We start from the raw sequence: 20,449 nt of genomic DNA on the forward strand, positions 1-20,449 counted from the left end.
AAAGTCAATCGTAGCCAATATATTACACACGTCTTTGAAAATTAAACGTCTTTGAAAAAAAAAAAATCAAAGATATATCAGAGTTGTAAACAATAGCAGTTGGTTTTGTTAAATTCACTTTGCCTGGAATTGTAATTTCTATGCAAGTACCAAAACCTATGCTGAAACCAGACCCAAAAATCAATGGCTCAATAAAAAAATTCAGTTTTGTGATTTTTCATGATTGGTTATTTGTCACACAGCAGGGAGATAAAAGTGTGAATAAGCTGTTTGCCCTTACCGAGACTTTAGTGGAGACCATGACATTTGAATGTTGAACCCCATCCAGATGGCATGGGATGAGTAGGACCTATAATCACTCAGTTGCAGTTGGTGGCTTACAGAGGTCTGCATGTGTTCATGTGAGCAGATTGTTATGGCACTATGTGGTTAGCTAAAAATGTATTTTGTAATGTATGTCGGCAAAACCGCAAGAGATAAAAATAAGAATTTCTTCAGTTCTAATCTGCTAAGAGATGTGGGTCATATTAATGAGATGGCACCCCACAAAAATGAATTCACCCCAGGTTAGAGTTTCTGTGTGTCCCCAGATAACAGCAGTCCCATGGGACTTTTCAAATGGGTTAAACTTCAGGTAATATTTACAAGTACCTGACATTTTACAGTATACATGAAGGGTTTTGGTCACTACCTTTTCTTTCCCAGTGACACATCACATTGTGGGAGAAATTCTTATGTATTGGCACTTTATGATATGTAGTATATCTACTTAGCATTTCACATTTAAACAAGTGACAGTCACAAACTAAGTGGAATAGTAAAACAAGCTATTTTTGGGTCATTTGAAGCTCTATAGGTCGCTCTGTGGGTCCACAAAAAGTTCCCCACCCTTTGGAGGCCACGGTTTTCAAACCCTTGGAGGCTGAAATTTGACATGGAGGTCAAATATATATGTGTGTGTGTGTGTGTGTGTGTGTGTGTGTGTGTGTGTGTGTGTGTGTGTGTGTGTGTGTGTGTGTGTGTGTGTGTGTGTGTGTGTGTGTGTGTGTGTGTGTGTGTGTGTGTGCGTCTGTGTGTGTAGGTGTGTTTGTGTTTATGCCAATTGGCTAAAAGGGGGGCCGGTGGGGGGGATGCAGGGTGGCAGTGACAGAGTAGGGTGGGAAATTTGCATTATGTGGTCGCAGCTAATGCAAATTCATGCCTGTTTTAGGGAGTATAGGGGATATCTTAGCAACTTTCAGATCCCACTCTAACTCTATGTCCAGGTAGAGTTTTGCTGTTGTTGGTAAATTAACATAATTTACTATTTCAAAATATGCTTAAAAAACTCATGTGGCTGTCACATGTTCGCAGTTCGAATCCACCCCTGGGCAAGCCCTTAACATGGGTTGCTGCAAGTACCACCAACACAACGCCGTTACATTGGCACGCCCACAGGCAGGCGAGAGACAGACATGGCCATTATTTGTGGTGTCACTATGGTTTTAAATTGAGAGGTCAAGAGATTTCACCACTGAAAGGGCTTCCGGACCTTCTTCCTCCTCCTCCTCCGCGCTTTGCCACTCTCCGCCCATGTCTTGCTGGGCTCTGGATGATGAGCTCCTGACGGGGGTGCTGCAGCACCAGGTGGGTGATGGGGGGGCGGACCTGAGGGGAAGAAGCCCCCGTTGGCAGCCATGTCATTAGCAGGCCCTCCCTTGAAGATGCGGTTGAAGAAGTCCTGTAAGTCAGCAGGATTGCTTGGCCCTGTGGCGGGCTCCGAGGGCGTCCTGAAAATTAAAGAGCTCACAATCAGAGTGTCTTTATCTTATTTCTTCTGTAAATCACTTTGAGTTGCATTTCATGTAGCTAAAGGTGCTATTATATTATAATAATATTCCCCCTGATTTCCCCCCATTTTCTACCCAATTGTACTTGGCCAATTCCCCCTACTGCCCCGGTCATTACCCCCTCTGCTAGGGAGAGCCGTAGACACACGCTTCCTCCGATACATGTGCATTTGCCAGCCACTTCTTTTCACCTGACGGCGGGGAGCTTCACCGTCAGGACGTAGCACGTGGGAGGACCACGCTATTCCCACCAGTTCCCTTCTGCCCCGGAAAGGCGCTGCGACCAACCAGAGGGAGCGCTAGTGCAGCGACCAGGACACATGCCCTTAATCCGGCTTCCCGCCCGCAGACACGGCCAATTGTGCCAGTATGGAAGCACGACCAAGCCAGAGGTAACAGGGGGGCTCGAACCTGCGACCCTCATGTTGGTAGGCAGGGAATCTACCACTGTAATACCCGGATGCCCTTACGCTCATTTTGAAACACTTGTTTGATGCCTTCATCCTCAGGGGACTTACCTGTGTCGTGTGGAGTTGCTGTTGTTCTTGGAACCAAAGGAGATATGACCGGGCACACGGTGTGTGTCAGGAGAAATGCCTATTCTTTGACAACCTGCCCACTCTGAAACATGAGATCAGAACTGGTCTGTGCTTTGCAGAGAACAAATATTAACTTTTGGTCTGTCAGATCATCCTACGAATTTGTGTAGCATTCCTTCTTTGATGTCAACTAGGCTTTCCTTTAACTTGTCGATGCAGGCATCAAGTAGATATTCGGAATTAAATTCCATCTACGTTGCCAAAATCCACAACAAATTCTAGCTAGGAGCTGGGCAAATAACATCAGTTTTGTGTGTGTTTCATCTACACCCAGCTCAGGGAAGCGTGGGGCTTGATTGATGAGAGTGATCATTTGCCCAGGTTAAAGTTAGGGATGGGAATTTCTAGCAAGAACACTAGTTGAAAGTCCCTGGGCCAAAGTCGACTTTTAGTCTACATTTGCCAACCCCCCATTTATTTATTTTTTGCAAGTCACATTTTATGTGGTCTCCCCTGATTATAAGTATAATTGAATCGCTTGTTTTTTACCAAGTAAAACAATTTCTATGAGCATTTTACACAAGGTCTATGGAAAAATGAATGGCGGATGAAATCCCATGGACAGGGAGAGGGGGTGACTTTGGCACTGTTATTGTCAATAGGCAGCCAGACCTACGTTACCCGTTAGCATTAGCATAGCACCGAGATGGCTCAGTACAGTAGACAGAATATCAGCTTTTCTTCATGCAGTAACAACCCTTGAAACCTTTTCCTTATGGCTGAGTGTTGATGTAATCTAGACAGTTTAAGGCCATTTCTACTACATTTCTAGCGTTTCTAGAGCTACTGGGTGCTGCAGTGCTGTCAGCTGAGCCCGTTCTGCTCCAGTGCGCACTGCGCTCCTACGGCAACGTCACATTGACAAAAGCCATTCTTAAAGAGACAGGCGCACGAACCTGGGACCTCTGGCTCAGACCCCATACACTGTGCAACACTTAACCACTCGAGCTAAAGGGCCAGCCCGATAGCCCGAGTGGGAGTGAAGCCGCGCATCCTGAGCCCTTACAATAATAAAAAACGATTTTCGACTTTCAGTAATAAAAGTCGATCTTGATAATAAAAACGATTATTCGAATATTCTAAATTCGTTGCCCATCCCTAGTTAAAGTGTATCTCGATTTTCATTTTTATACAACATCCTAAACCATAAATTTTAATGAATAAAATCGATTTATCGCCCAGCCCTAAGCTGAGCTCAGGTGCCATATGACATTATTATTGTTTCTGTTGGGGGAGGAAAAATAGAACAAATAAGAAAAAGTTGTATGTAAGCTCACCTGTAATATCGTAAACCTTGCCGTCCGTAAAGGCAAAGTATTTAATTCGTAGACCCAACATGCTGGACTCTGCCCAGAGGTCCCCCTCCTCAGCACCATGGCAACGGTTACATTCTGCACAGAACCGAGCCTCCGCCGGCTCCCGGTCCATCTCAAACCGCCTAAAAAACACCAACAATATTCATAGTGAGCCAAGAAGACAAGGGGCACTTGTGACTGTGCTATTTTACTATGCATTTTTTTTTTTTACAAAATGTACAAGTAACTTGTATTGTTTATTGAACTGATCAGAGTCAGGAAATGTTTGACATTGCAGATGAGATGTTCGATGTGCGTGACATACTTGTGCTTGCCTTCACACTTGGTACACATCATGGTATTCATGGCTTCCTTCAGGTCATCCTGCAGTTTAGTGAGGAACTCATTTATGGACTTTGAGAGCTCACTTTCTGCCATGCGCTTCCTGTGCAGGGAAAGAGACCTGTTGCTGATGTGTTGCAACAGAGTAAGCCTTCAGCAAATCAAACTGGATACAAATTAATCTTCAAAGAAAAAATAATCTTAAATCAAATTAGACCTAGACCAGGGGTCAGCAACATAGGGCACAGGTGCCACCTCTGGCACATGAAATGTCAACAAAGGTTGACTTTTTGAAGTCATAAAACTATATGTAAACTAATATGCTATATGCAGGAGAGCATTGCATCTAGAGGCACAGAGAACATTGAGAGGGAGACATCAAGGATTTCTACCAGACTGAGAGCATAACTTGGCAACTGCCATGGAAAAAGCTGGATACTCACAACTCATACTCTCTCCTGGTCTCTGGATTACTGACAATATCCCAGGCAGCTCTCAGGACTTTGAAGGCCTCTCCAGCACGTGGGTGCTTATTCTTGTCTGGATGGACCTAAGGGAGAAAGGAGAGAAGAAAGACTGTATGAGTAAAGGAGAGACACTCAGGCTGTTCAGGTGGCAAATGGTCACGCCATGAATGAGATGTTTCATTGATACATCAGGATACATTTTTCGTTCTTTCTTTTTGCACACACCTGGACAGCCAGCTGCCTGTAGGCCTTCTTCAGCTCAGCTTCAGTGGCATGGACCTCTACGCCGAGCACTATGAAGGGGTCAAGCTCGTCCTCTGGTACCTGAGCCAATGCCAGCAGTCTTTCCAGCTCCTGGCCTGGCTGGCATCTCCACGCTCTGCCAGGTGACTCGGGGGTGGATGATGGTCCCTGGCTGTTGCTCCTGCAGCGTCTGACTCTCTCCAGAAGGACGACCACCCTCTTCCAGATCCTTGAATCCTGCAAAGCTGCCCAACATCGTTTTCCCCTCTCTCGCACGAGTAAACCCTTTGCCCACTGGGACCCGAGAATGACCAAAGCACAGAAGAGTCTGAAAGAAGATAAGACAACCATCTTTACCCACTTCACTGACTGAACACTCTTATCAACCAGGTCTCCTCCTGTGCACTTTGTCCATTCCAGAATCCGACTAGCATCTGCCTTCATCACAGGGATATCTGTGACTTTTGCAAGGAGATACTGCCCAAAGCTGTACAGTTTCAGCCCTCCAGTCTCCACACAAACTCCACAATTCATATGGGGCTGGATACCAGACTAATAATAATGATGATATAGGCTACCTCAATGGTTGTCGATAAGATTCATACTCCTTGCTGCCATTTTCTGTCTGTCGACTGAACTGGTTTTGCTGCCCGCTGTGTTATATAGAAAGCCAAAATTATGCCCACTTCCGGATTACGCATACGAACCAAGGGTTTCATTTTTGATTTTATTTTGATTATTTATTTAAATGTTCTGGTCCCTCCTGATTCTAAATATAGCTGAATCGCTTATTTGGACTTGGACAAAGTAAAACTCTTTTTATAAGGATTTTATTAAATGTCTATGGGAAAATGGGATGAAATCCCTTGGTTCGTATGCCTAAGCCGGAGGTGGGCGTGACTTTGGCTCTCTAGTGTCCTGCCCAACCCTGACCAGTTTGCGTTTCGTTTCATCAAAATTCTTACTGCTATGACACTTTTGACAATAAACAAAACTTGGGATGCAACAAGCACCCAGGCAAAGCAGAGCAGAGCATTTTCTGTGCTTTTACACATGAAATGAAACTAACCTTTAGGCTACTGTGAAAATATCCATAGTACATCTTTATCAAATCCTAAAATTATAGTAAGCATTAGATTAGGCTATTCATCTATTGTACAGTGTCGGTTTGAGGAGGGATGTGAGGGGATGTCATCCCCCTTTTTGAAATACAAAATGGTCAAAAACTACAGTATGAAACTACAGTATCCCCTTTTAACACGGCCATTCCTTTCATCACTTATTGTTATTGCATGTTTTGTTTTTGAATGGTTAATGGCATTGGCACAACAAAACCTGCAATAACTGCAAACCTGTATGACACCTTTTGGTTATTATAATTTATAAATGGGCTGGTGGGCAGGTCAAAAAGAAGAATCATAATTATTTTCTGTAGCCTAATTTAGCCTATAGAGACAGTCCGCATGTCTGGGAACGCCCACAAAATGTTAAACGGCTGGCACGCGAGTGGGGTAAAACCGCCGATATATCTCATGGGCTGACTCACCAAAAGACGGTGCTGCGGCTCTAAACTACAGGTTTGGGGGTTCTCGAGCAGAACACAAGACGTCTGCTCAGATGTGCGTTTACTGTAGTGGTTAAATCCCCGATCGTGTCTGCCTGGGCTGGGCTATCAGCTAAATTCTAAGTTTGCTGAATGGATAGAACGGGGGTTTTTACCCCACCCTGACCACGCCCCCAGCCAGGCTGAGCCAGCTAACCCAGCGTCTATTGTGGGCGTTCCTAGAGCCTGTATGGGCGTTCCCAGACATGCAGACTGTCTCTATAGCTACAGCTGTTTGAAGTGGGGCAAAGGAGAAACAGGGAATAAACAAGACTACTCGAAACCTATATGGCCGATACCTGAAAAACATTGACCAAAGTAGCACTAGGCAGACCTACTGCGTGGTGAAGCGTAAAACTCAACGACAAAACAGGAAAAGTAGCTATAGTGTCTGTGGCTGGGCATGACAATGTTTTGCTCAAGGCAAAAGAAGAGGGAGGTATTGAGGAAGTGAGTGAGTGAGTGAGTGATTGTGTGTGTGTGTGTGTGCGTGCGTGCGTGCGTGCGCGTGCGTGCGTGCGCGTGCACGTGCGCATGAGTGAATCAGTCCTAATGTGCTTTACAGTGTGTGGTTATGAAAAAAAACAAAAAAACCCAAAGACCAAGTACTATAAGAACATACAGGAATAGGAATCTTATAGAAACAATGTCGAAATTTGATATAAGACAGAAATGGTTTCAAGTAGGCTACTACTAATGTTTAACGACTGGGACACACCAGAAGCATCTGCGAAGCAGCGTGCGAAGCAGCGTGCGAAGCAGCGTGCGTGCACTTTGCACAACGTTTGACGCAGGCTGTCGCTGCTGCCCATTCACTTTGTATTGAATCGCGTAGCCAGGTATCCCAGCATGCATTGCAAGGCGATGAGCAGCGTGTTCAACTGAGACTTCCGGAGGCTGTCCCTGCTGACCGGGACAGTGAGTCCTGTGTTGGCAGGTAGAATCTCCAATGTGTGGCCCTTCGCTTACTTGATCTAAGTCAGTATGGCCCTCAGGAAAAAACTGTTGCCCACCCTTGCTCTCTAGTCTGTAGAAGTCCCTGAGGATTTTGGGCCTAGGAGGGTCGTGACCAAAGGCTAGTGCTATTTGGGGGGCCTCGTCATCGAAAAGTTTGGGAAGGAACCCCTGCTCTAAAGAGGTTGGCAGTCTCATTACACGTCACCTTGATGTTACTGTAGTCTCTGTGAATTCTAATGAAGAGTTGTGTGCTCATATAAAACGTTGTGGTTTTCTGCAGATGCACACATCCTGTATCGTGATGCCTTTAAACAAGCTATCCCGTGAAAACGGTTTCTAGTCTCGAAGAGCAACACAGCTGGAACAGTAATATTACAAAAGACTCTCCAGGTTTAATCTTTTTTTTTTATTCGTTTATCACAGGAGAAAGAGAGAGAGAGAGAGATAGAGAGAGAGAGAGAGAGAGAGAGAGAGAGAGAGAGAGAAATAGAGAGATACATTTGGATAAAGATTCATTGCCATGGCAGGCAGTTGTAATGGGACACATATGGGTAAGTCTTGAATAATGGTACAAAGCCATGTCTATTAAATGTGAGACACAACATGAAGATTCTAGTTATAAGAACTGATTTGATGTGAGATTGAAAAGAAATTTGACTGAATTTCACTGTATAAATATTATACATAATATATAATATTAGTATTCTTACGGCTTGAGCCAATTTGCTCTGTAATGTTGGAGAGAAGAAAGCGAACATGCTGAAGTGAAATGATTAAAAATCCACCATGTGTTGTATTTGTTTGTGCATCTCACAAAGCCACTGCAATCACTTTTTTAGTATTGTAAATGCTACGCACACACAGGCGCACGCACACACACACACACACACACACACACACACACACACACACACACACACACACACACACACACCTGCTTGTGATTTAACCAGGCAAGACCCCTAAAGTCATGTTTTAAGATATATAATATATAAAATACTCTACTTTGACTAATCATTTTTCTGATATGGTTTTTCCACAAAACCAGTTTAATTGTCTTGTTAAAATCCTTAAAATGACTTCCCCTCCTTGTCGCACATTACAAATTCCAATATCTGTTGTTCTGTCTGTTTTAAGTTTAACTGCTAATACTGGACAGGGATTGGCTCCAAGTATTTGCTAAATGACAGAAATCTATTCAAGCATATTACTCTGGATATTGGCAAACACAAGCAAAGGCATGTGAATTAACTGTTGCTGGGTGGGTGGGTTAGTTAGGTCGGCTGTAGCCCCGTTTGGCACTCTTTTCCGGGTAGTACGTGATCGTCTCCCCTACAAGAGTCCCGGGCCGTATCCATACATAGGCTTGCCTGCGACTCTCGCTCCCAAGCTGTCTAAATCAGCTGTACGCACGTATTTACAAGTGTCACAGAATCATTTCAAAGCCACCTACTACAGCAGAAGGGTTCATTACTTCTCAATGGAGGGGTTTGAAAGCTTTCAACCAGGGCCGCGCTGTGATGGCTCAGAGCTCTAACCCGGAAAAGTCAGCCCTCATTTCCCAGGCTCCACCTACACTTAGCTGCCCTAACTTGTGCCTGAACCTACTTGGTCCTTTTCTCCCTCATGTACAAATTTGATCTGTCTAGTCTCTTTAGAGAATTTACTTCTAGCCGTTCTTCCTCAACTGCAGCTGCCAAACATTTCAACACCTGGTTGTGACGCCAGGTGTATCGCCCCCTGGGAAAGACTAACCTTACACCCTGACAGTCTGTATATGCCTAAGTGTACATACACTAGAACACAACGGGCAGGCAGCATCCTCGCCCAACCACTGATTTAGGTTCTGGGGAGATGGCAGCACATCATAAGTAGCCCCTATAATAAATCTAATCCTGCTGGCCTCCATGCCCCACAACTCTCTCCACTTCAAATGTCTCTTCTCTACACTCTCCCAGTTCACCCACTGTCCTTGCTTTGCCTGTGACACTGCCTTAGTACCTACATCTTACTGCCTCCTCTTGCCTATGTACTTCTTCAACTACCATCTTCCTCTTTTCTACTACTGATGCCTTGTTCCACACAGGTTTCCCTACACACAACCCTAAGCCTCCACGCCCGTGCTGCACCTGGCCTATGATGTCCCTGTGTCTAAGGGTTGCCTGTGCTTGCTGCACTGCCTCTTTTGGGTTCCACTTCCTCCCTCTTTCAACTGTGGGCGCTACACTCCTAACCACCGGATCAAATCCTCTTTCAAAGATGCTGTTTAATGTAGCATTACGCAGGGCTATTATGAGCAATATAATATGCTAGCTTGCAGCTTGGATGTGGATTCTGTCAATATTGCAATTTTGAAGCTCAGAGAACACTAGAAAAATAGTGTGACATCTATTCTATGTAATATGCTCTTTCTTCTCTTTCTGTAGTCTGGAGGGTTCTCTGTGGATCGTCTGAGCTGTGGGTGCTACTAGCAGTCATCAGTGCAACGTTGCTCTTCTCCCTCTGCTGGAATGTTATCTTCTGTGTGTCAAAACTCTGCTCAGGTATAACATTACTTAGGTTTCAAAAACATAATGAAACATTCCAATTTTGTATCTGATGGGTGAATCTGTCATTTTGTTTCTGAAAAAGGGACAGAACGCTTACCAAGAGGCAGAGGAAGGTGAGTGTACATTCAAAGACGCGATGAAAAGACAAAACATTGAATTGTTTCGTGACTTCTTGAATGGGCTGCTTTTTTAAAGATTTATTTCCAAGTTGAACAGTGTATATAAAGTTGATTTCCTCTATGTATCAAATTTAAGTGTACGGGAGATGGAAGACAATCCCATTTATGGAAACGTGAACTACATACAAACAAGTAAGATGTGTGTGTGTGTGTGTGTGTGTGTGTGTGTGTGTGTGTGTGCGCGCACGTGCGTGCCTAAGGCATATTTCAAATGTATGTGTTGTTTATACATGTGTTTCTTTATCCATCTCATCTGTGCCTGTTCACAGTGTGATATTGTTCTTCACTGGCATCTCTTTCTTTACAGGAGTTGATCCTGTAGATCCACCAATCAGCTCTTCCTCTCACAGGCATCAGCAGAGCGTTCACTGTGACTCACAGGTAGCATCTTTATCCCCCTTTACATTCAAAGCATCGGCTGTAAAATACATAAACCAAGAGGAATACAACACAATAATACAGCCTGTTCATAAAAGTGTGTTTTGAGGAGTGATTGAGAAGATTATGCTGATTTAGCCATAGCCTACTTATAGCTACCATTCTATGAGTGCATACTAGGGGTGTCACGATACATTCAGTTCACAATACGATACGATACACGATATTGGGTTCACGATAACGATACGATACGATATTTTAACAATATTTTTTTGCGATCGATTTGTAAGTCGAGGGGGCATCCTCCACGCTAATTTGAGTAATTTCACCATTTTCATCCTCCGTGTCTGTAACGTCCCTCGTCTGTTCAAACAAAGCAATGAAAAGGAGAGCGAGCATGCAATCAGATGCAGATCAGTGCCACCATGTTCAGCTTCTTTTTCTCGCCATATGAGATTTAATCTCAACGATACATATTGTCATTTTGATATCGCGATATATCGTGGGACGATATATTGTGACATCCCTAGTGCATACAAACAATCATTTGTTAGGATTGTTTATGTTATACCATGCAGAAAGTGTCAAAACGGTGCCCATCCTTTTTTTTTGTTATACATTTATTTATACCAAGAAATATATAAGGATAGGATTGTGTATGATATTGCTAGCTTGCCATTAAAAAAGATGAACACCTAATAACACTAACACCATTTTTTTTTTTCCTAGTCCGAATCCAAACCCCAGGACTGCTACGCTAACCTGACCCTGAAGCCTCCCAAGCCTCGGTCCGGCCGCAGCTCTCCAAAGATCCACTACTCTGAAGTGGTTCTGCAGGCGCGGGAGCCGGAGCCGGAGGGGGACCGGGACCTGGCAGGCGACACCGACACCATGTCCAGCCTGTCTGATCTGTACGCCTCGGTGCAGACCCATCGCACCAAAACCCTGGACACTGCGCTCACTGGAGACGGATACGCAAACCACCTCTGAGAGCTGCACAGTTACTAAATGCTTCTGGCTTCTGCTCGTGTTTAGATACCATGTCATTATCTTTCTGCAACCACAGGATGGCAATGTTGGTCATTATATTGAAAGTGACTTCTACTATCCGAGTAGTGATGTTGTATGCTGCACTGTTTTCAATGCCTACTCACTGAGGCTGGTATATTTTTCAAATTTTAGTTAGATTCTTTAGCAACCTTTTGGACTTAGATTATTTCCTGTGCGCGAAACACAAAAATGCAACTGAAGTTACTGTAAGAGGAAAGAAGGGAGCTTTCTGATTTTTAATGACTTGTGTGTTATAGTTTGGTTCTGTACTAAATCACAGAGGATATGTGACAGGGAAAATTTTAATCACATGAGCCTTTATTTGGACAATCACTAGTTAATATATTCATACACATTTTCATTTAAGTTATACATAGTTATTGTACATACATAGACAGACGTCATATTCAGATAGCCTGTAGCGCACATTTGCAGCTCCTCTCAATTTCACACTGTACCCTGTCACCATGTCCTGTAGTACAGAGCCAGAATACCAGATAGGTTGTCTGCAGATTAGCCTTCAAATGTGCATCAAGACAGATGTCATCTGATGTGTGTCCCAGCCTATAAGTATATTTGACTTTCTCTTCATTGCATTCATTGTAAGCCTGTGTATCTCTAAGAGTGCATCTCTTGGCCAAGATCTGTGTTAAATACTTCATTTAAGACGGCTTCTGACTCCTGGCTCCATCTTTTTGATCACAAGTGGGTTTTCTTCAAGTGGTTTGCTGTTTACCTTTTGGATGTAAATTTCTATTCTATAACAACGATATGATTCAATTGTGCCATGACCACTGCAATGATATGCATGGCTTATAAAAAATAAGTGCCAACAGATCAATATCTGATATGTTGCTGAACATAATTCTGATATCTAATTATTGAGTCAGTGGTGTCATAAATGCAGTTGAATTTCAAATTATTTTCTAACTCTTTTGTTCCATGTAATCTTCCTCCAAGGTTCATTTGGTCACTCCCTTAATAACTCTGTTAATGTTTAAACGTGTCAAGTCAAGTCCAGTTCATTAATTTATATAGCCCGTCGAGCTTATCTCAAAGGACTGTACAGAGAATGCGCCCAACTACATCTAACTAATCAACAATCAATCACAACCACAAAATGATGAAAGACTAGGGTTTTCACCAGGGGTGGAAAGAGAACTGTTACTGTTACTTTGATGAGATTTTACTTAAGTAGAAGTAAAATTACTGGTTCAAAAGTATACTTGAGTAAAAGTAAAAATTACCTGATTTAAAATGTAGACTACTTATAGAGTAAAAGTTAATTAGTTACTTTTTTGTGATTAAGCGCCATATTCTCGTTGCTTTCTGACTGACCGTCGTGTTGCATTTGGTACGGCTGATGGCGGTTTGCTCTACTTCTACAGAGGTCTGATGATCACAGTGCTTCACACACACACACACACACACACACACACACACACACACACACACACACACACACAGCGTAGGCCCCCTCCCTCCATTGCGATGAGGTCATCTGGCGACTTCTATAGTTACTTTTTGAGCAGCAAATATTTACTGTCCTTGGAAAGAAGTTTTCAACTCAACACTGATAGTTAGCGAGGGTCCATAGATTGGACCGTTTTTGGTGCACAGTTCATAGAAAACTTGGGGAAACTTTGGATGTTTTTTACTCTGCACTCTCTGGCTATTTAAATTGTAACAAAGTACATTACTTCAAACAAAATGTGCTTGCGTCAAAGTAAAACAGATTAAAAAAACTACTAAAAAAATTACAAAAATACACAAAAAAGATACTCAATTACAGTAGCTAGAGTAAATGTAACTCACTCTCCACCTGCGGTTGTCACGATATTATTTCTAACTTCGATACTGATGCCCTGGAAAATATTGATACTCGATACCATTTTCGATGACAACATCACATCAAGAGGCATACAAATAAACAAGGATAGATGGACAGACAGACACTCGCTTTCTAGGGCTGATAAAACTAATTAAAAACTTTGCACTTACACAGCAGATTACTCCTGCTCTAGCCATCAGCCTATCACAACACAGCAGATTACCCCTGCTCTAGTCATCAGCCTATCACAACACAGCAGATTACCCCTGCTCTAGTCATCAGCCTATCACAACACAGCAGATTAGCTGTGCTCTAGTCATCAGCCTATCACAACACAGTACATTACCCCTGCTCTAGTCATCAGCCTATCACAACACAGCACATTACCCCTGCTGCTCTGCCCTGCTCTAGTCATCAGCCTATCACAACACAGCAGATTACCCCTGCTCTAGTCATCAGCCTATCACAACACAGCACATTACCCCTGCTCTAGTCATCAGCCTATCACAACACAGCAGATTACCCCTGCTCTAGTCATCAGCCTATCACAACACAGCAGATTACCCCTGCTCTAGTCATCAGCCTATCACAACACAGCAGATTACCCCTGCTCTAGTCATCAGCCTATCACAACACAGCACATTACCCCTGCTCTAGTCATCAGCCTATCACAACACAGCAGATTACCCCTGCTCTAGTCATCAGCCTATCACAACACAGCAGATTACCCCTGCTCTAGTCATCAGAACAATTTTAGCTTGTTGAAACAACAGATACCTATAGAGCTCAACAGTCACGTGACATCGTGATATCACCTTGGGTACGGGAATAGAATTTTACAATTAATTTTTCTCCATCACTTTTGGAAAAATCCTTATCTAAAGAGTTTTAAGCCTGGAAGCAAACCCCCCGGCCAGCTAGAGAATCGTGACCATGAAACATTTGATTCTGAGTTGAAAAAAACATTGAACAAAAAGTGCTGGGTACAAGAGTGTGTACATAATATCGTAAGAGTGAAGAAGCTACTCCTCCCATAATCCAGTCTGGCATTTCCGGCCAATCAGATTAGCGGAAGATTGAGCGACAGAGCATTTCAGCCAATGAGAGAATCACTCTGAGTGGCAGCGGCCCTCATGATGATTCTGCCTGGCCATAATTGTTTTCCATTGGTGATCGGTGATTGCAGTTTTAAGGTCCCATTCCCGATTTCCTGCTGCTGAGAGTACTGATATTACTTAAAGAGAACAGTTTATGATATAGTAAAATGTCCCCCTCTGCAACAGGCAGACCTGGTGAATGAGTGCCTCAATTTGCTCTGGTCCTTGGTACTGAGTTTAGAAAACGTCAAATTTGTAGAAATCTGAAAGAGTGTGTCTTAGGTAACCCGTACTCTCCCTGAAGCTGGGTAAAGAAGAGTGTGTCTTAGGTAACCCGTACTCTCCCTGAAGCTGGGTAAAGAAGAGTGTGTCTTAGGTAACCCGTACTCTCCCTGAAGCTGGGTAATGATTTCATAGTTCCACCTTAATATAGATAATTTATCACCTGGATTCCAAATCTGTTCCACTCTTTGGTAACCAGGGTCAATACAAGATGGAATGAAGTTGGTATTATCATTATCGACAATCGGTGCATAAAAGAGTGTCTTCTGGTGATAGAAAATGCCTTCTTTACGCAATTCTGTGTGATAAAAATGTCACTCACAATGAAGTTATCCATAATACCTAGGGGTGTCACGATACACTCAGTTCACGATACGATACGTATCACGATACTGGGTTCACGATAACGATACGATACGATACGATTTTAACAATATTTTTTTAAACTTGAATAATGACAATATATGACTGGAAAAGTAGTATTTTATTTGAAATGCACAAATACAAAACATGCTGTTGTGGGAAATTGTTATTACAATAACAACTAGAAAAAACATGAGATTGGAGATAAGGCTTATCTTGAAATAGAATGAGTTACACCGTCACTTAGATTTACTTTGAACTAAAAGGTTTCTCAGCAGTATAAATTCTCATTATGCATCTTCAGTTTTTCTTCAAACTCAAACAACAAGACTTTTCTTAATCTATTTTTTATGCATCTTCAGTTTTTCCTGTCAAGTAAACAGTTTTGCCAGAAACTCAATTGAATGGTTTCTCTCCTGTATAACTTCTCATGTGTCTCTTCAGAGACTTGTTCAACTGAACTACTTTCCACACATTGAACTTCAACAAACAAAGACGTTTCTTAGTCTTTTTTTTGCGATATGAGATTTCATCTCAACGATACATATCGTGACGTTTTACTATCGCGAAATTTCGTGGGACGATATATTGTGACACCCCTAATAATACCCGATAACGGTTGAACATGTTTTAAGAATGGTACACTTGACAATGAGAGCCAGCTACATTCCTGCAACTTAAAGCAGCTACGAGCAACTTTTTCGATTGTTATTAAACAGTATAATTACAATATTGATGCATCACATCTTACCTATAATAGTAGCTGAGACCAAAGCCGTGTGAATCGGAGATTGCTCCCTTAGGTGATTATTAAGTCTGTGTCTGTCTAAACTCGCGTCAACAGGGGGCTCTCTCTCTCTCTCTCTCCCCTTACCGCCGGACCGGCTAACCCGGAAGTGAAACGCGGAAGTGAAACCCGGAAGTGAAACGCAGATGCCTGCCTACCCCGTTCGCGCTGCCTAGCAACATAGCATAAACAATGTGAACGCCACGCATACTCTCGGGAACATCTCTCGTTATATTCCAACAGGTTTTTTGGAAGTTATTTTGTGGTTATGGCCGAAGTGGCTGCTGCAAACCGTTTCATTTCACTTCCTGATCTGCCCTGGCCACAGACAGACTAACACTGGCCGATTCACTCGGGGTTCAAGCGAGACTACTCTGCGTTGGTCTCGTCGACTATTAGAGGTAAGATGTGATGCATTGATATTAAATTTATACTGTTTAATAACAATCGAAAAAGTTGCTCGTAGCTGCTTTAAGGTCCAACCATATTGATTTAGCGTCTTGAGCCACCCATTCTTTTTCAGTTTCAGTTTTCACCCAAAGCCTAAACAAACTTAGACATGATCCTATGCAAATCTTTCAAAAAGCTACTTGGGATGGTATTAGGTATCGTTTGCATCGGATACAAAATTCTGTAGTGTATTACTGGGGAAAGTAATACAATTACAGTAACTAAGTTACTGCCCAACACTGGTTGTGATGTACATTTATTAAAGACGAATAAAATCGCAATCGAGATAATCCATCATTTGAAAAGTGACCCATCCTCATAAAATAAAACAATTATCATTGGCATGATGGTCAATTTCCAGAGGGAATATTTCTAAAATGATGTCGCTCATTACATGGGCCAGAAATAACTGTGAGAAAGAAATGATCCGTATTGTAATCTGATATGTTATTGATCCCTGAGTGGAAATGTTTTTTTCACCTGCCCCTCGATAGAGAGGTCAGAGGTCAAGACTCACCTGGAGCTGTTCCGTGTCTAGCTGAAGGACTTTTCAGCAGGGCAGATGCTTGTCAACAAGGGGCTTGAACCTTGGTCATGTCATGTCGACAGAGGCTTGAACCTGGGTCATGTCACATGGTTGAAGGTCAGCATCGTTCAACCAGAAGCCAGCTTTCCTGCAAACTGAAATATATCAAAATGTTGAAATTAATTGTTTCCTCTGATGACACCTTGTGTTGCTTGTTAATAGATTTTATACATCATGTCTTTGTCTTTTTTTTTTATCCTTATAGGCCAATCAATTTCAATCTAGTTACCAAATGTCACAAAGCACATGTAGATCGAACTACGAAGATGAGACAAGAATAATTACATTAAATAAATGATGAAGAATAACACTGTGAAATCCAATGTAAGAGAGAGCAGTTCTTGGAGTTACAGAGCTTCCTGAGCACGATTCCCCCCGCAGAGGAGCCAGAGATCATTAACACATTACTCTTATGACCTCTAATAAATGTTATCACATTTATTGTCATCAGATATGATTTATTAGAGGACAAATTTCCTCTCAACACGCGGCCACGTTCCTGCAGCAGATAAACAGAGATAGCTGCAATGCCATTAAATCCAATAATCTGATACGTCCTCGTGTTGGCCGCTCCCAACTCACAGAACTAAAATCAGATGAGAGAGCACTGAGCAGCAGGTCAAACATTTGAACCTGGGTCTTATGGAATATAATAATGAATGGCTCTGTTCCCAAGTATTTAAAAATAATTTCAAACGTGTCAGTGATATTCATGGGCATGCAATCTGGGAATCCATCAGTTAAATAAATAAATAAATAAATATTTTTGGAACATTTTCATGCAAATCGAAAATCTGTCTTGAGAGATGAATGGATATGGGACTAGTAGAGCCAATATAACAGATTTGATCCCCTGTAGGTTTTAAGAGTGCATCATCAGGGGTAAAACACCTTCTTGGTGTACTCGGCATACAGACTGGAATCTATTGCTAACCATTTTAAAGGAGCAGTGAAGGGATGGCTGATAACCTGCTGACAGTCAATCACTAATGAATGGTTTTTTTTGAAAGGTGTGTTACTTTATATTATTATATATGTTAATGCTTTCTGCCCATTGCTTTTTAAAACGAGGACCACAATGGTCAATGCAAATGTGTGTTCTTGATTTTATTCTGAGTTGAATTCCTCAATAATTTTATATGTGTATGGTTATGCCGTATAAGGGCCTTCAAACTTATGTCTATTTAAAGATATGGCAAATAAATCTGTATTTGTACTCTTCTAAAGATTAAATCTGACACTCCATTTTTAGTTGGGAAAGGATTGTGGGGGGAGGGTTCTAACATGTGTACATTATTGTATTACTTAGGCCTATTGATAACGCACCTTGTAGAATGATACCCGGCCTTGTAAGATAATGACAGACTCGGTGGTGGTGATGGATAAGACCCAGTTTGTTTACTGCATTTAACCCTATCTGTATGAGCCCTCTGGACCCCTCAGGCCATCTGGGGTCGGTCTGCTAACTAATTTATTATCCCAGACCAAGCATGCTGAGGCAGCATTTAGTTATTATGCCATACAGAGTCATAATTATACAAACTCCCAGGAGAACTCTCTTCTAAAACCAGGCTCAAAACTTTTTTATTGATCATTAATCTCTTTTTGTGCATTTTAATTCTTTATTTATATGCACTGTCTACTACTTCCAAATGTGATTTTATGTCTGTGACCTTTCTTTTATTTATGTACACCACTTTGAATTGCCGATTTGTATGAAATGTGCTATATAATTAAACATGCCTTGCCTTAATCACGGGCCGGATCGACCATATGGGCAACCTGGGCAGGTGCCCAGGGGCCCCTCAGCATGAAGGAGCCCTCCCATTTTTTTACTTTTTTTGTCAGGCTCATGTCAAGCTCCACAGAACTATGACACAAAGCTATAAGACCAATCAGAATGAAATAACAATGATTTCCAAGAAGGTTAAGTCTCATGATTGATTGTCATTGTTATGGCTGTGGGCAAGTGGTGTGAGCCATTAATTTTTCCATAGACATTTCATAAAATGCTTATGAAAATAGTTTTACTTGGTCAAACAAAACAATTCAGTTATAAAGCAAATGGAATGTTATATTGGGGGGGGGGGCGTCATCCCATGGAGCTTCAGTGGGTGCTAATCTTGCTTTGTTAATCTCAATTTGCTAAAGCCCCCCACTTTGGTGCCAGACAAGTGATTCTATTCAAGATTCCAGATTCATTTTAATAGACATAGTGAGTAATCAGATTACAAACGGGGAATGCAGTGCAGCAATCACATCAACAGCAGAAGATGGAGCAAAACACAAAACAATCTCAAATTATAATTTGCAAAGTAAAATATAATGTGGGGAGGGGGGTAAATATTCATATATATATTCATGTATATATTCATATATATATAATGCCTCAGCTTCATCGGGAGAAAGAGTTCACAATGTGACAGTACAACATTGTACTTTACTTTCAGCCTTGATCTGAAGTTTATTGGAGAGTGAGATAATTATATTGCCATCATTTCTTATTATAGACTCTTCGGCCTCGCATGGAGAGAACATATAATTGTGATATCGTTCACTTCACTTTGCGCTGTTGCGATTGTTTTATCATGATTCAACACAGAGGCCGTCAAAGGGCCATAATCAGAAGCTATCAGCTTGCTCTTGTGAATCAGATTCGACATTCGATGTGAAAGATTACAGTGTAGATTAGGCAGCAATAAATATGAGTATAAGAATACTCAATATTCCAATAATTTAGCAACTGACTGTAAACAGCAAGCTATTAAACCATAATGAAATAAAGAAAAGATAACGTCGTTCTCTGATCATTCTTTCATACTAGTCCACACAGTTAAAAGCCTGAAAAAACAGGCACTGTGACGTAGCAAGACTTCTTAGAGTGGGAGCATATCATTCTGAATCACTTTTATTATTCTGGCTCAATATTCACAATGTTAATGGATTAACGGTAACCTAGCTAGTAAAAGTGTGAAATACATTATGGAAATATAACTATTTTAGCAAAGTGTTACTGCAAAACGTTCCATTTTCAATGATCTCAAGTGAGATTTGCGGTTTTATTTAAAATTAAATCAATCAATGAGAATACATGGGTGAAATTGCTTACTGCGTCATTTATTAACCTAATAATTTATTTCACATGGTATCCACATTATTATTATTATTATATATTCCACAACAGATCTTCCCCGTTAAAAATACATTACATTCAGCATTAATGTAATACTGTGTTTTAAGGGATTTTTACTTGTCTATTTACCTTTTTACATATTAAAAAACACCAAATACTTGATGATGATGATACAAATAATACTTGTCTTCTGTTGTGTTTTTCTGTTTATGTCAATTTGAAAAAAGAAATGTGGCAAAAACAAACTATATATTGATTATTCAAGAGTGGAAAAGACCGATAAACCCTTTGAACTTAGCCCTTCCAGGTAGAGTGGCAGGTTTTAAAAAGAAAGGAACATTTGTGTGTAAGATATGGGGGAAAAGGATGGAGAAAAATAATTGATTGCACTATAATATAGTGACTATATTTTCTAGAGATTTTACTCAA

The 20,449-nt window shown here is 41.6% G+C and overlaps 2 protein-coding genes across 3 annotated transcripts; one reads left to right on the forward strand and one right to left on the reverse strand.

Moving 5' to 3' along the window:
- Positions 1 to 1,118: 1,118 nt before the first annotated feature.
- Positions 1,119 to 5,309, reverse strand: LOC310799374 (dnaJ homolog subfamily C member 14-like; the record flags this gene model as incomplete). Its single annotated transcript, XM_083661963.1, has 6 exons — positions 1,119 to 1,769; positions 2,348 to 2,450; positions 3,706 to 3,866; positions 4,049 to 4,168; positions 4,509 to 4,615; positions 4,758 to 5,309. 6 exons carry the CDS (start codon positions 5,307 to 5,309, stop codon positions 1,508 to 1,510), a joined length of 1,305 nt encoding a protein of 434 aa, XP_083518089.1. The 3' UTR covers positions 1,119 to 1,507.
- A 2,407-nt stretch (positions 5,310 to 7,716) lies between these two features.
- LOC310799126 (signaling threshold-regulating transmembrane adapter 1-like) lies at positions 7,717 to 12,134 on the forward strand. 2 transcript variants are annotated; one of them, XM_083661690.1, is made up of 6 exons: positions 7,717 to 7,886; positions 9,762 to 9,878; positions 9,967 to 9,997; positions 10,140 to 10,195; positions 10,371 to 10,444; positions 11,171 to 12,134. In XM_083661690.1, the coding sequence occupies exons 1-6, from the start codon at positions 7,856 to 7,858 to the stop codon at positions 11,429 to 11,431; spliced, it is 570 nt and encodes a 189-aa protein (XP_083517816.1). In that variant the 5' UTR covers positions 7,717 to 7,855; the 3' UTR covers positions 11,432 to 12,134. The 2 variants fall into 2 exon arrangements, with proteins under 2 accessions (XP_083517816.1, XP_083517817.1); XM_083661691.1 differs by having other exon boundaries at positions 9,973 to 9,997.
- Positions 12,135 to 20,449: the final 8,315 nt, after the last annotated feature.

Source organism: Poromitra crassiceps (assembly GCF_964638095.1).
Source record: "Poromitra crassiceps genome assembly, chromosome: 27".
NCBI lineage: Eukaryota > Metazoa > Chordata > Actinopteri > Beryciformes > Melamphaidae > Poromitra > Poromitra crassiceps.

What these genes read in the sequence shown, in the direction of transcription:
- LOC310799126 (XM_083661690.1), top strand. Translation starts at nt 7,856, where the DNA reads ATGGCAGGCAGTTGTAATGGGACACATATGG. An exon ending in TGTGTCAAAACTCTGCTCAG is followed by an intron (nt 9,879 to 9,966) that starts GTATAACATTAC and finishes TTTCTGAAAAAG; the next exon opens with GGACAGAACGCTTACCAAGA. An exon ending in CGTGAACTACATACAAACAA is followed by an intron (nt 10,196 to 10,370) that starts GTAAGATGTGTG and finishes CTTTCTTTACAG; the next exon opens with GAGTTGATCCTGTAGATCCA.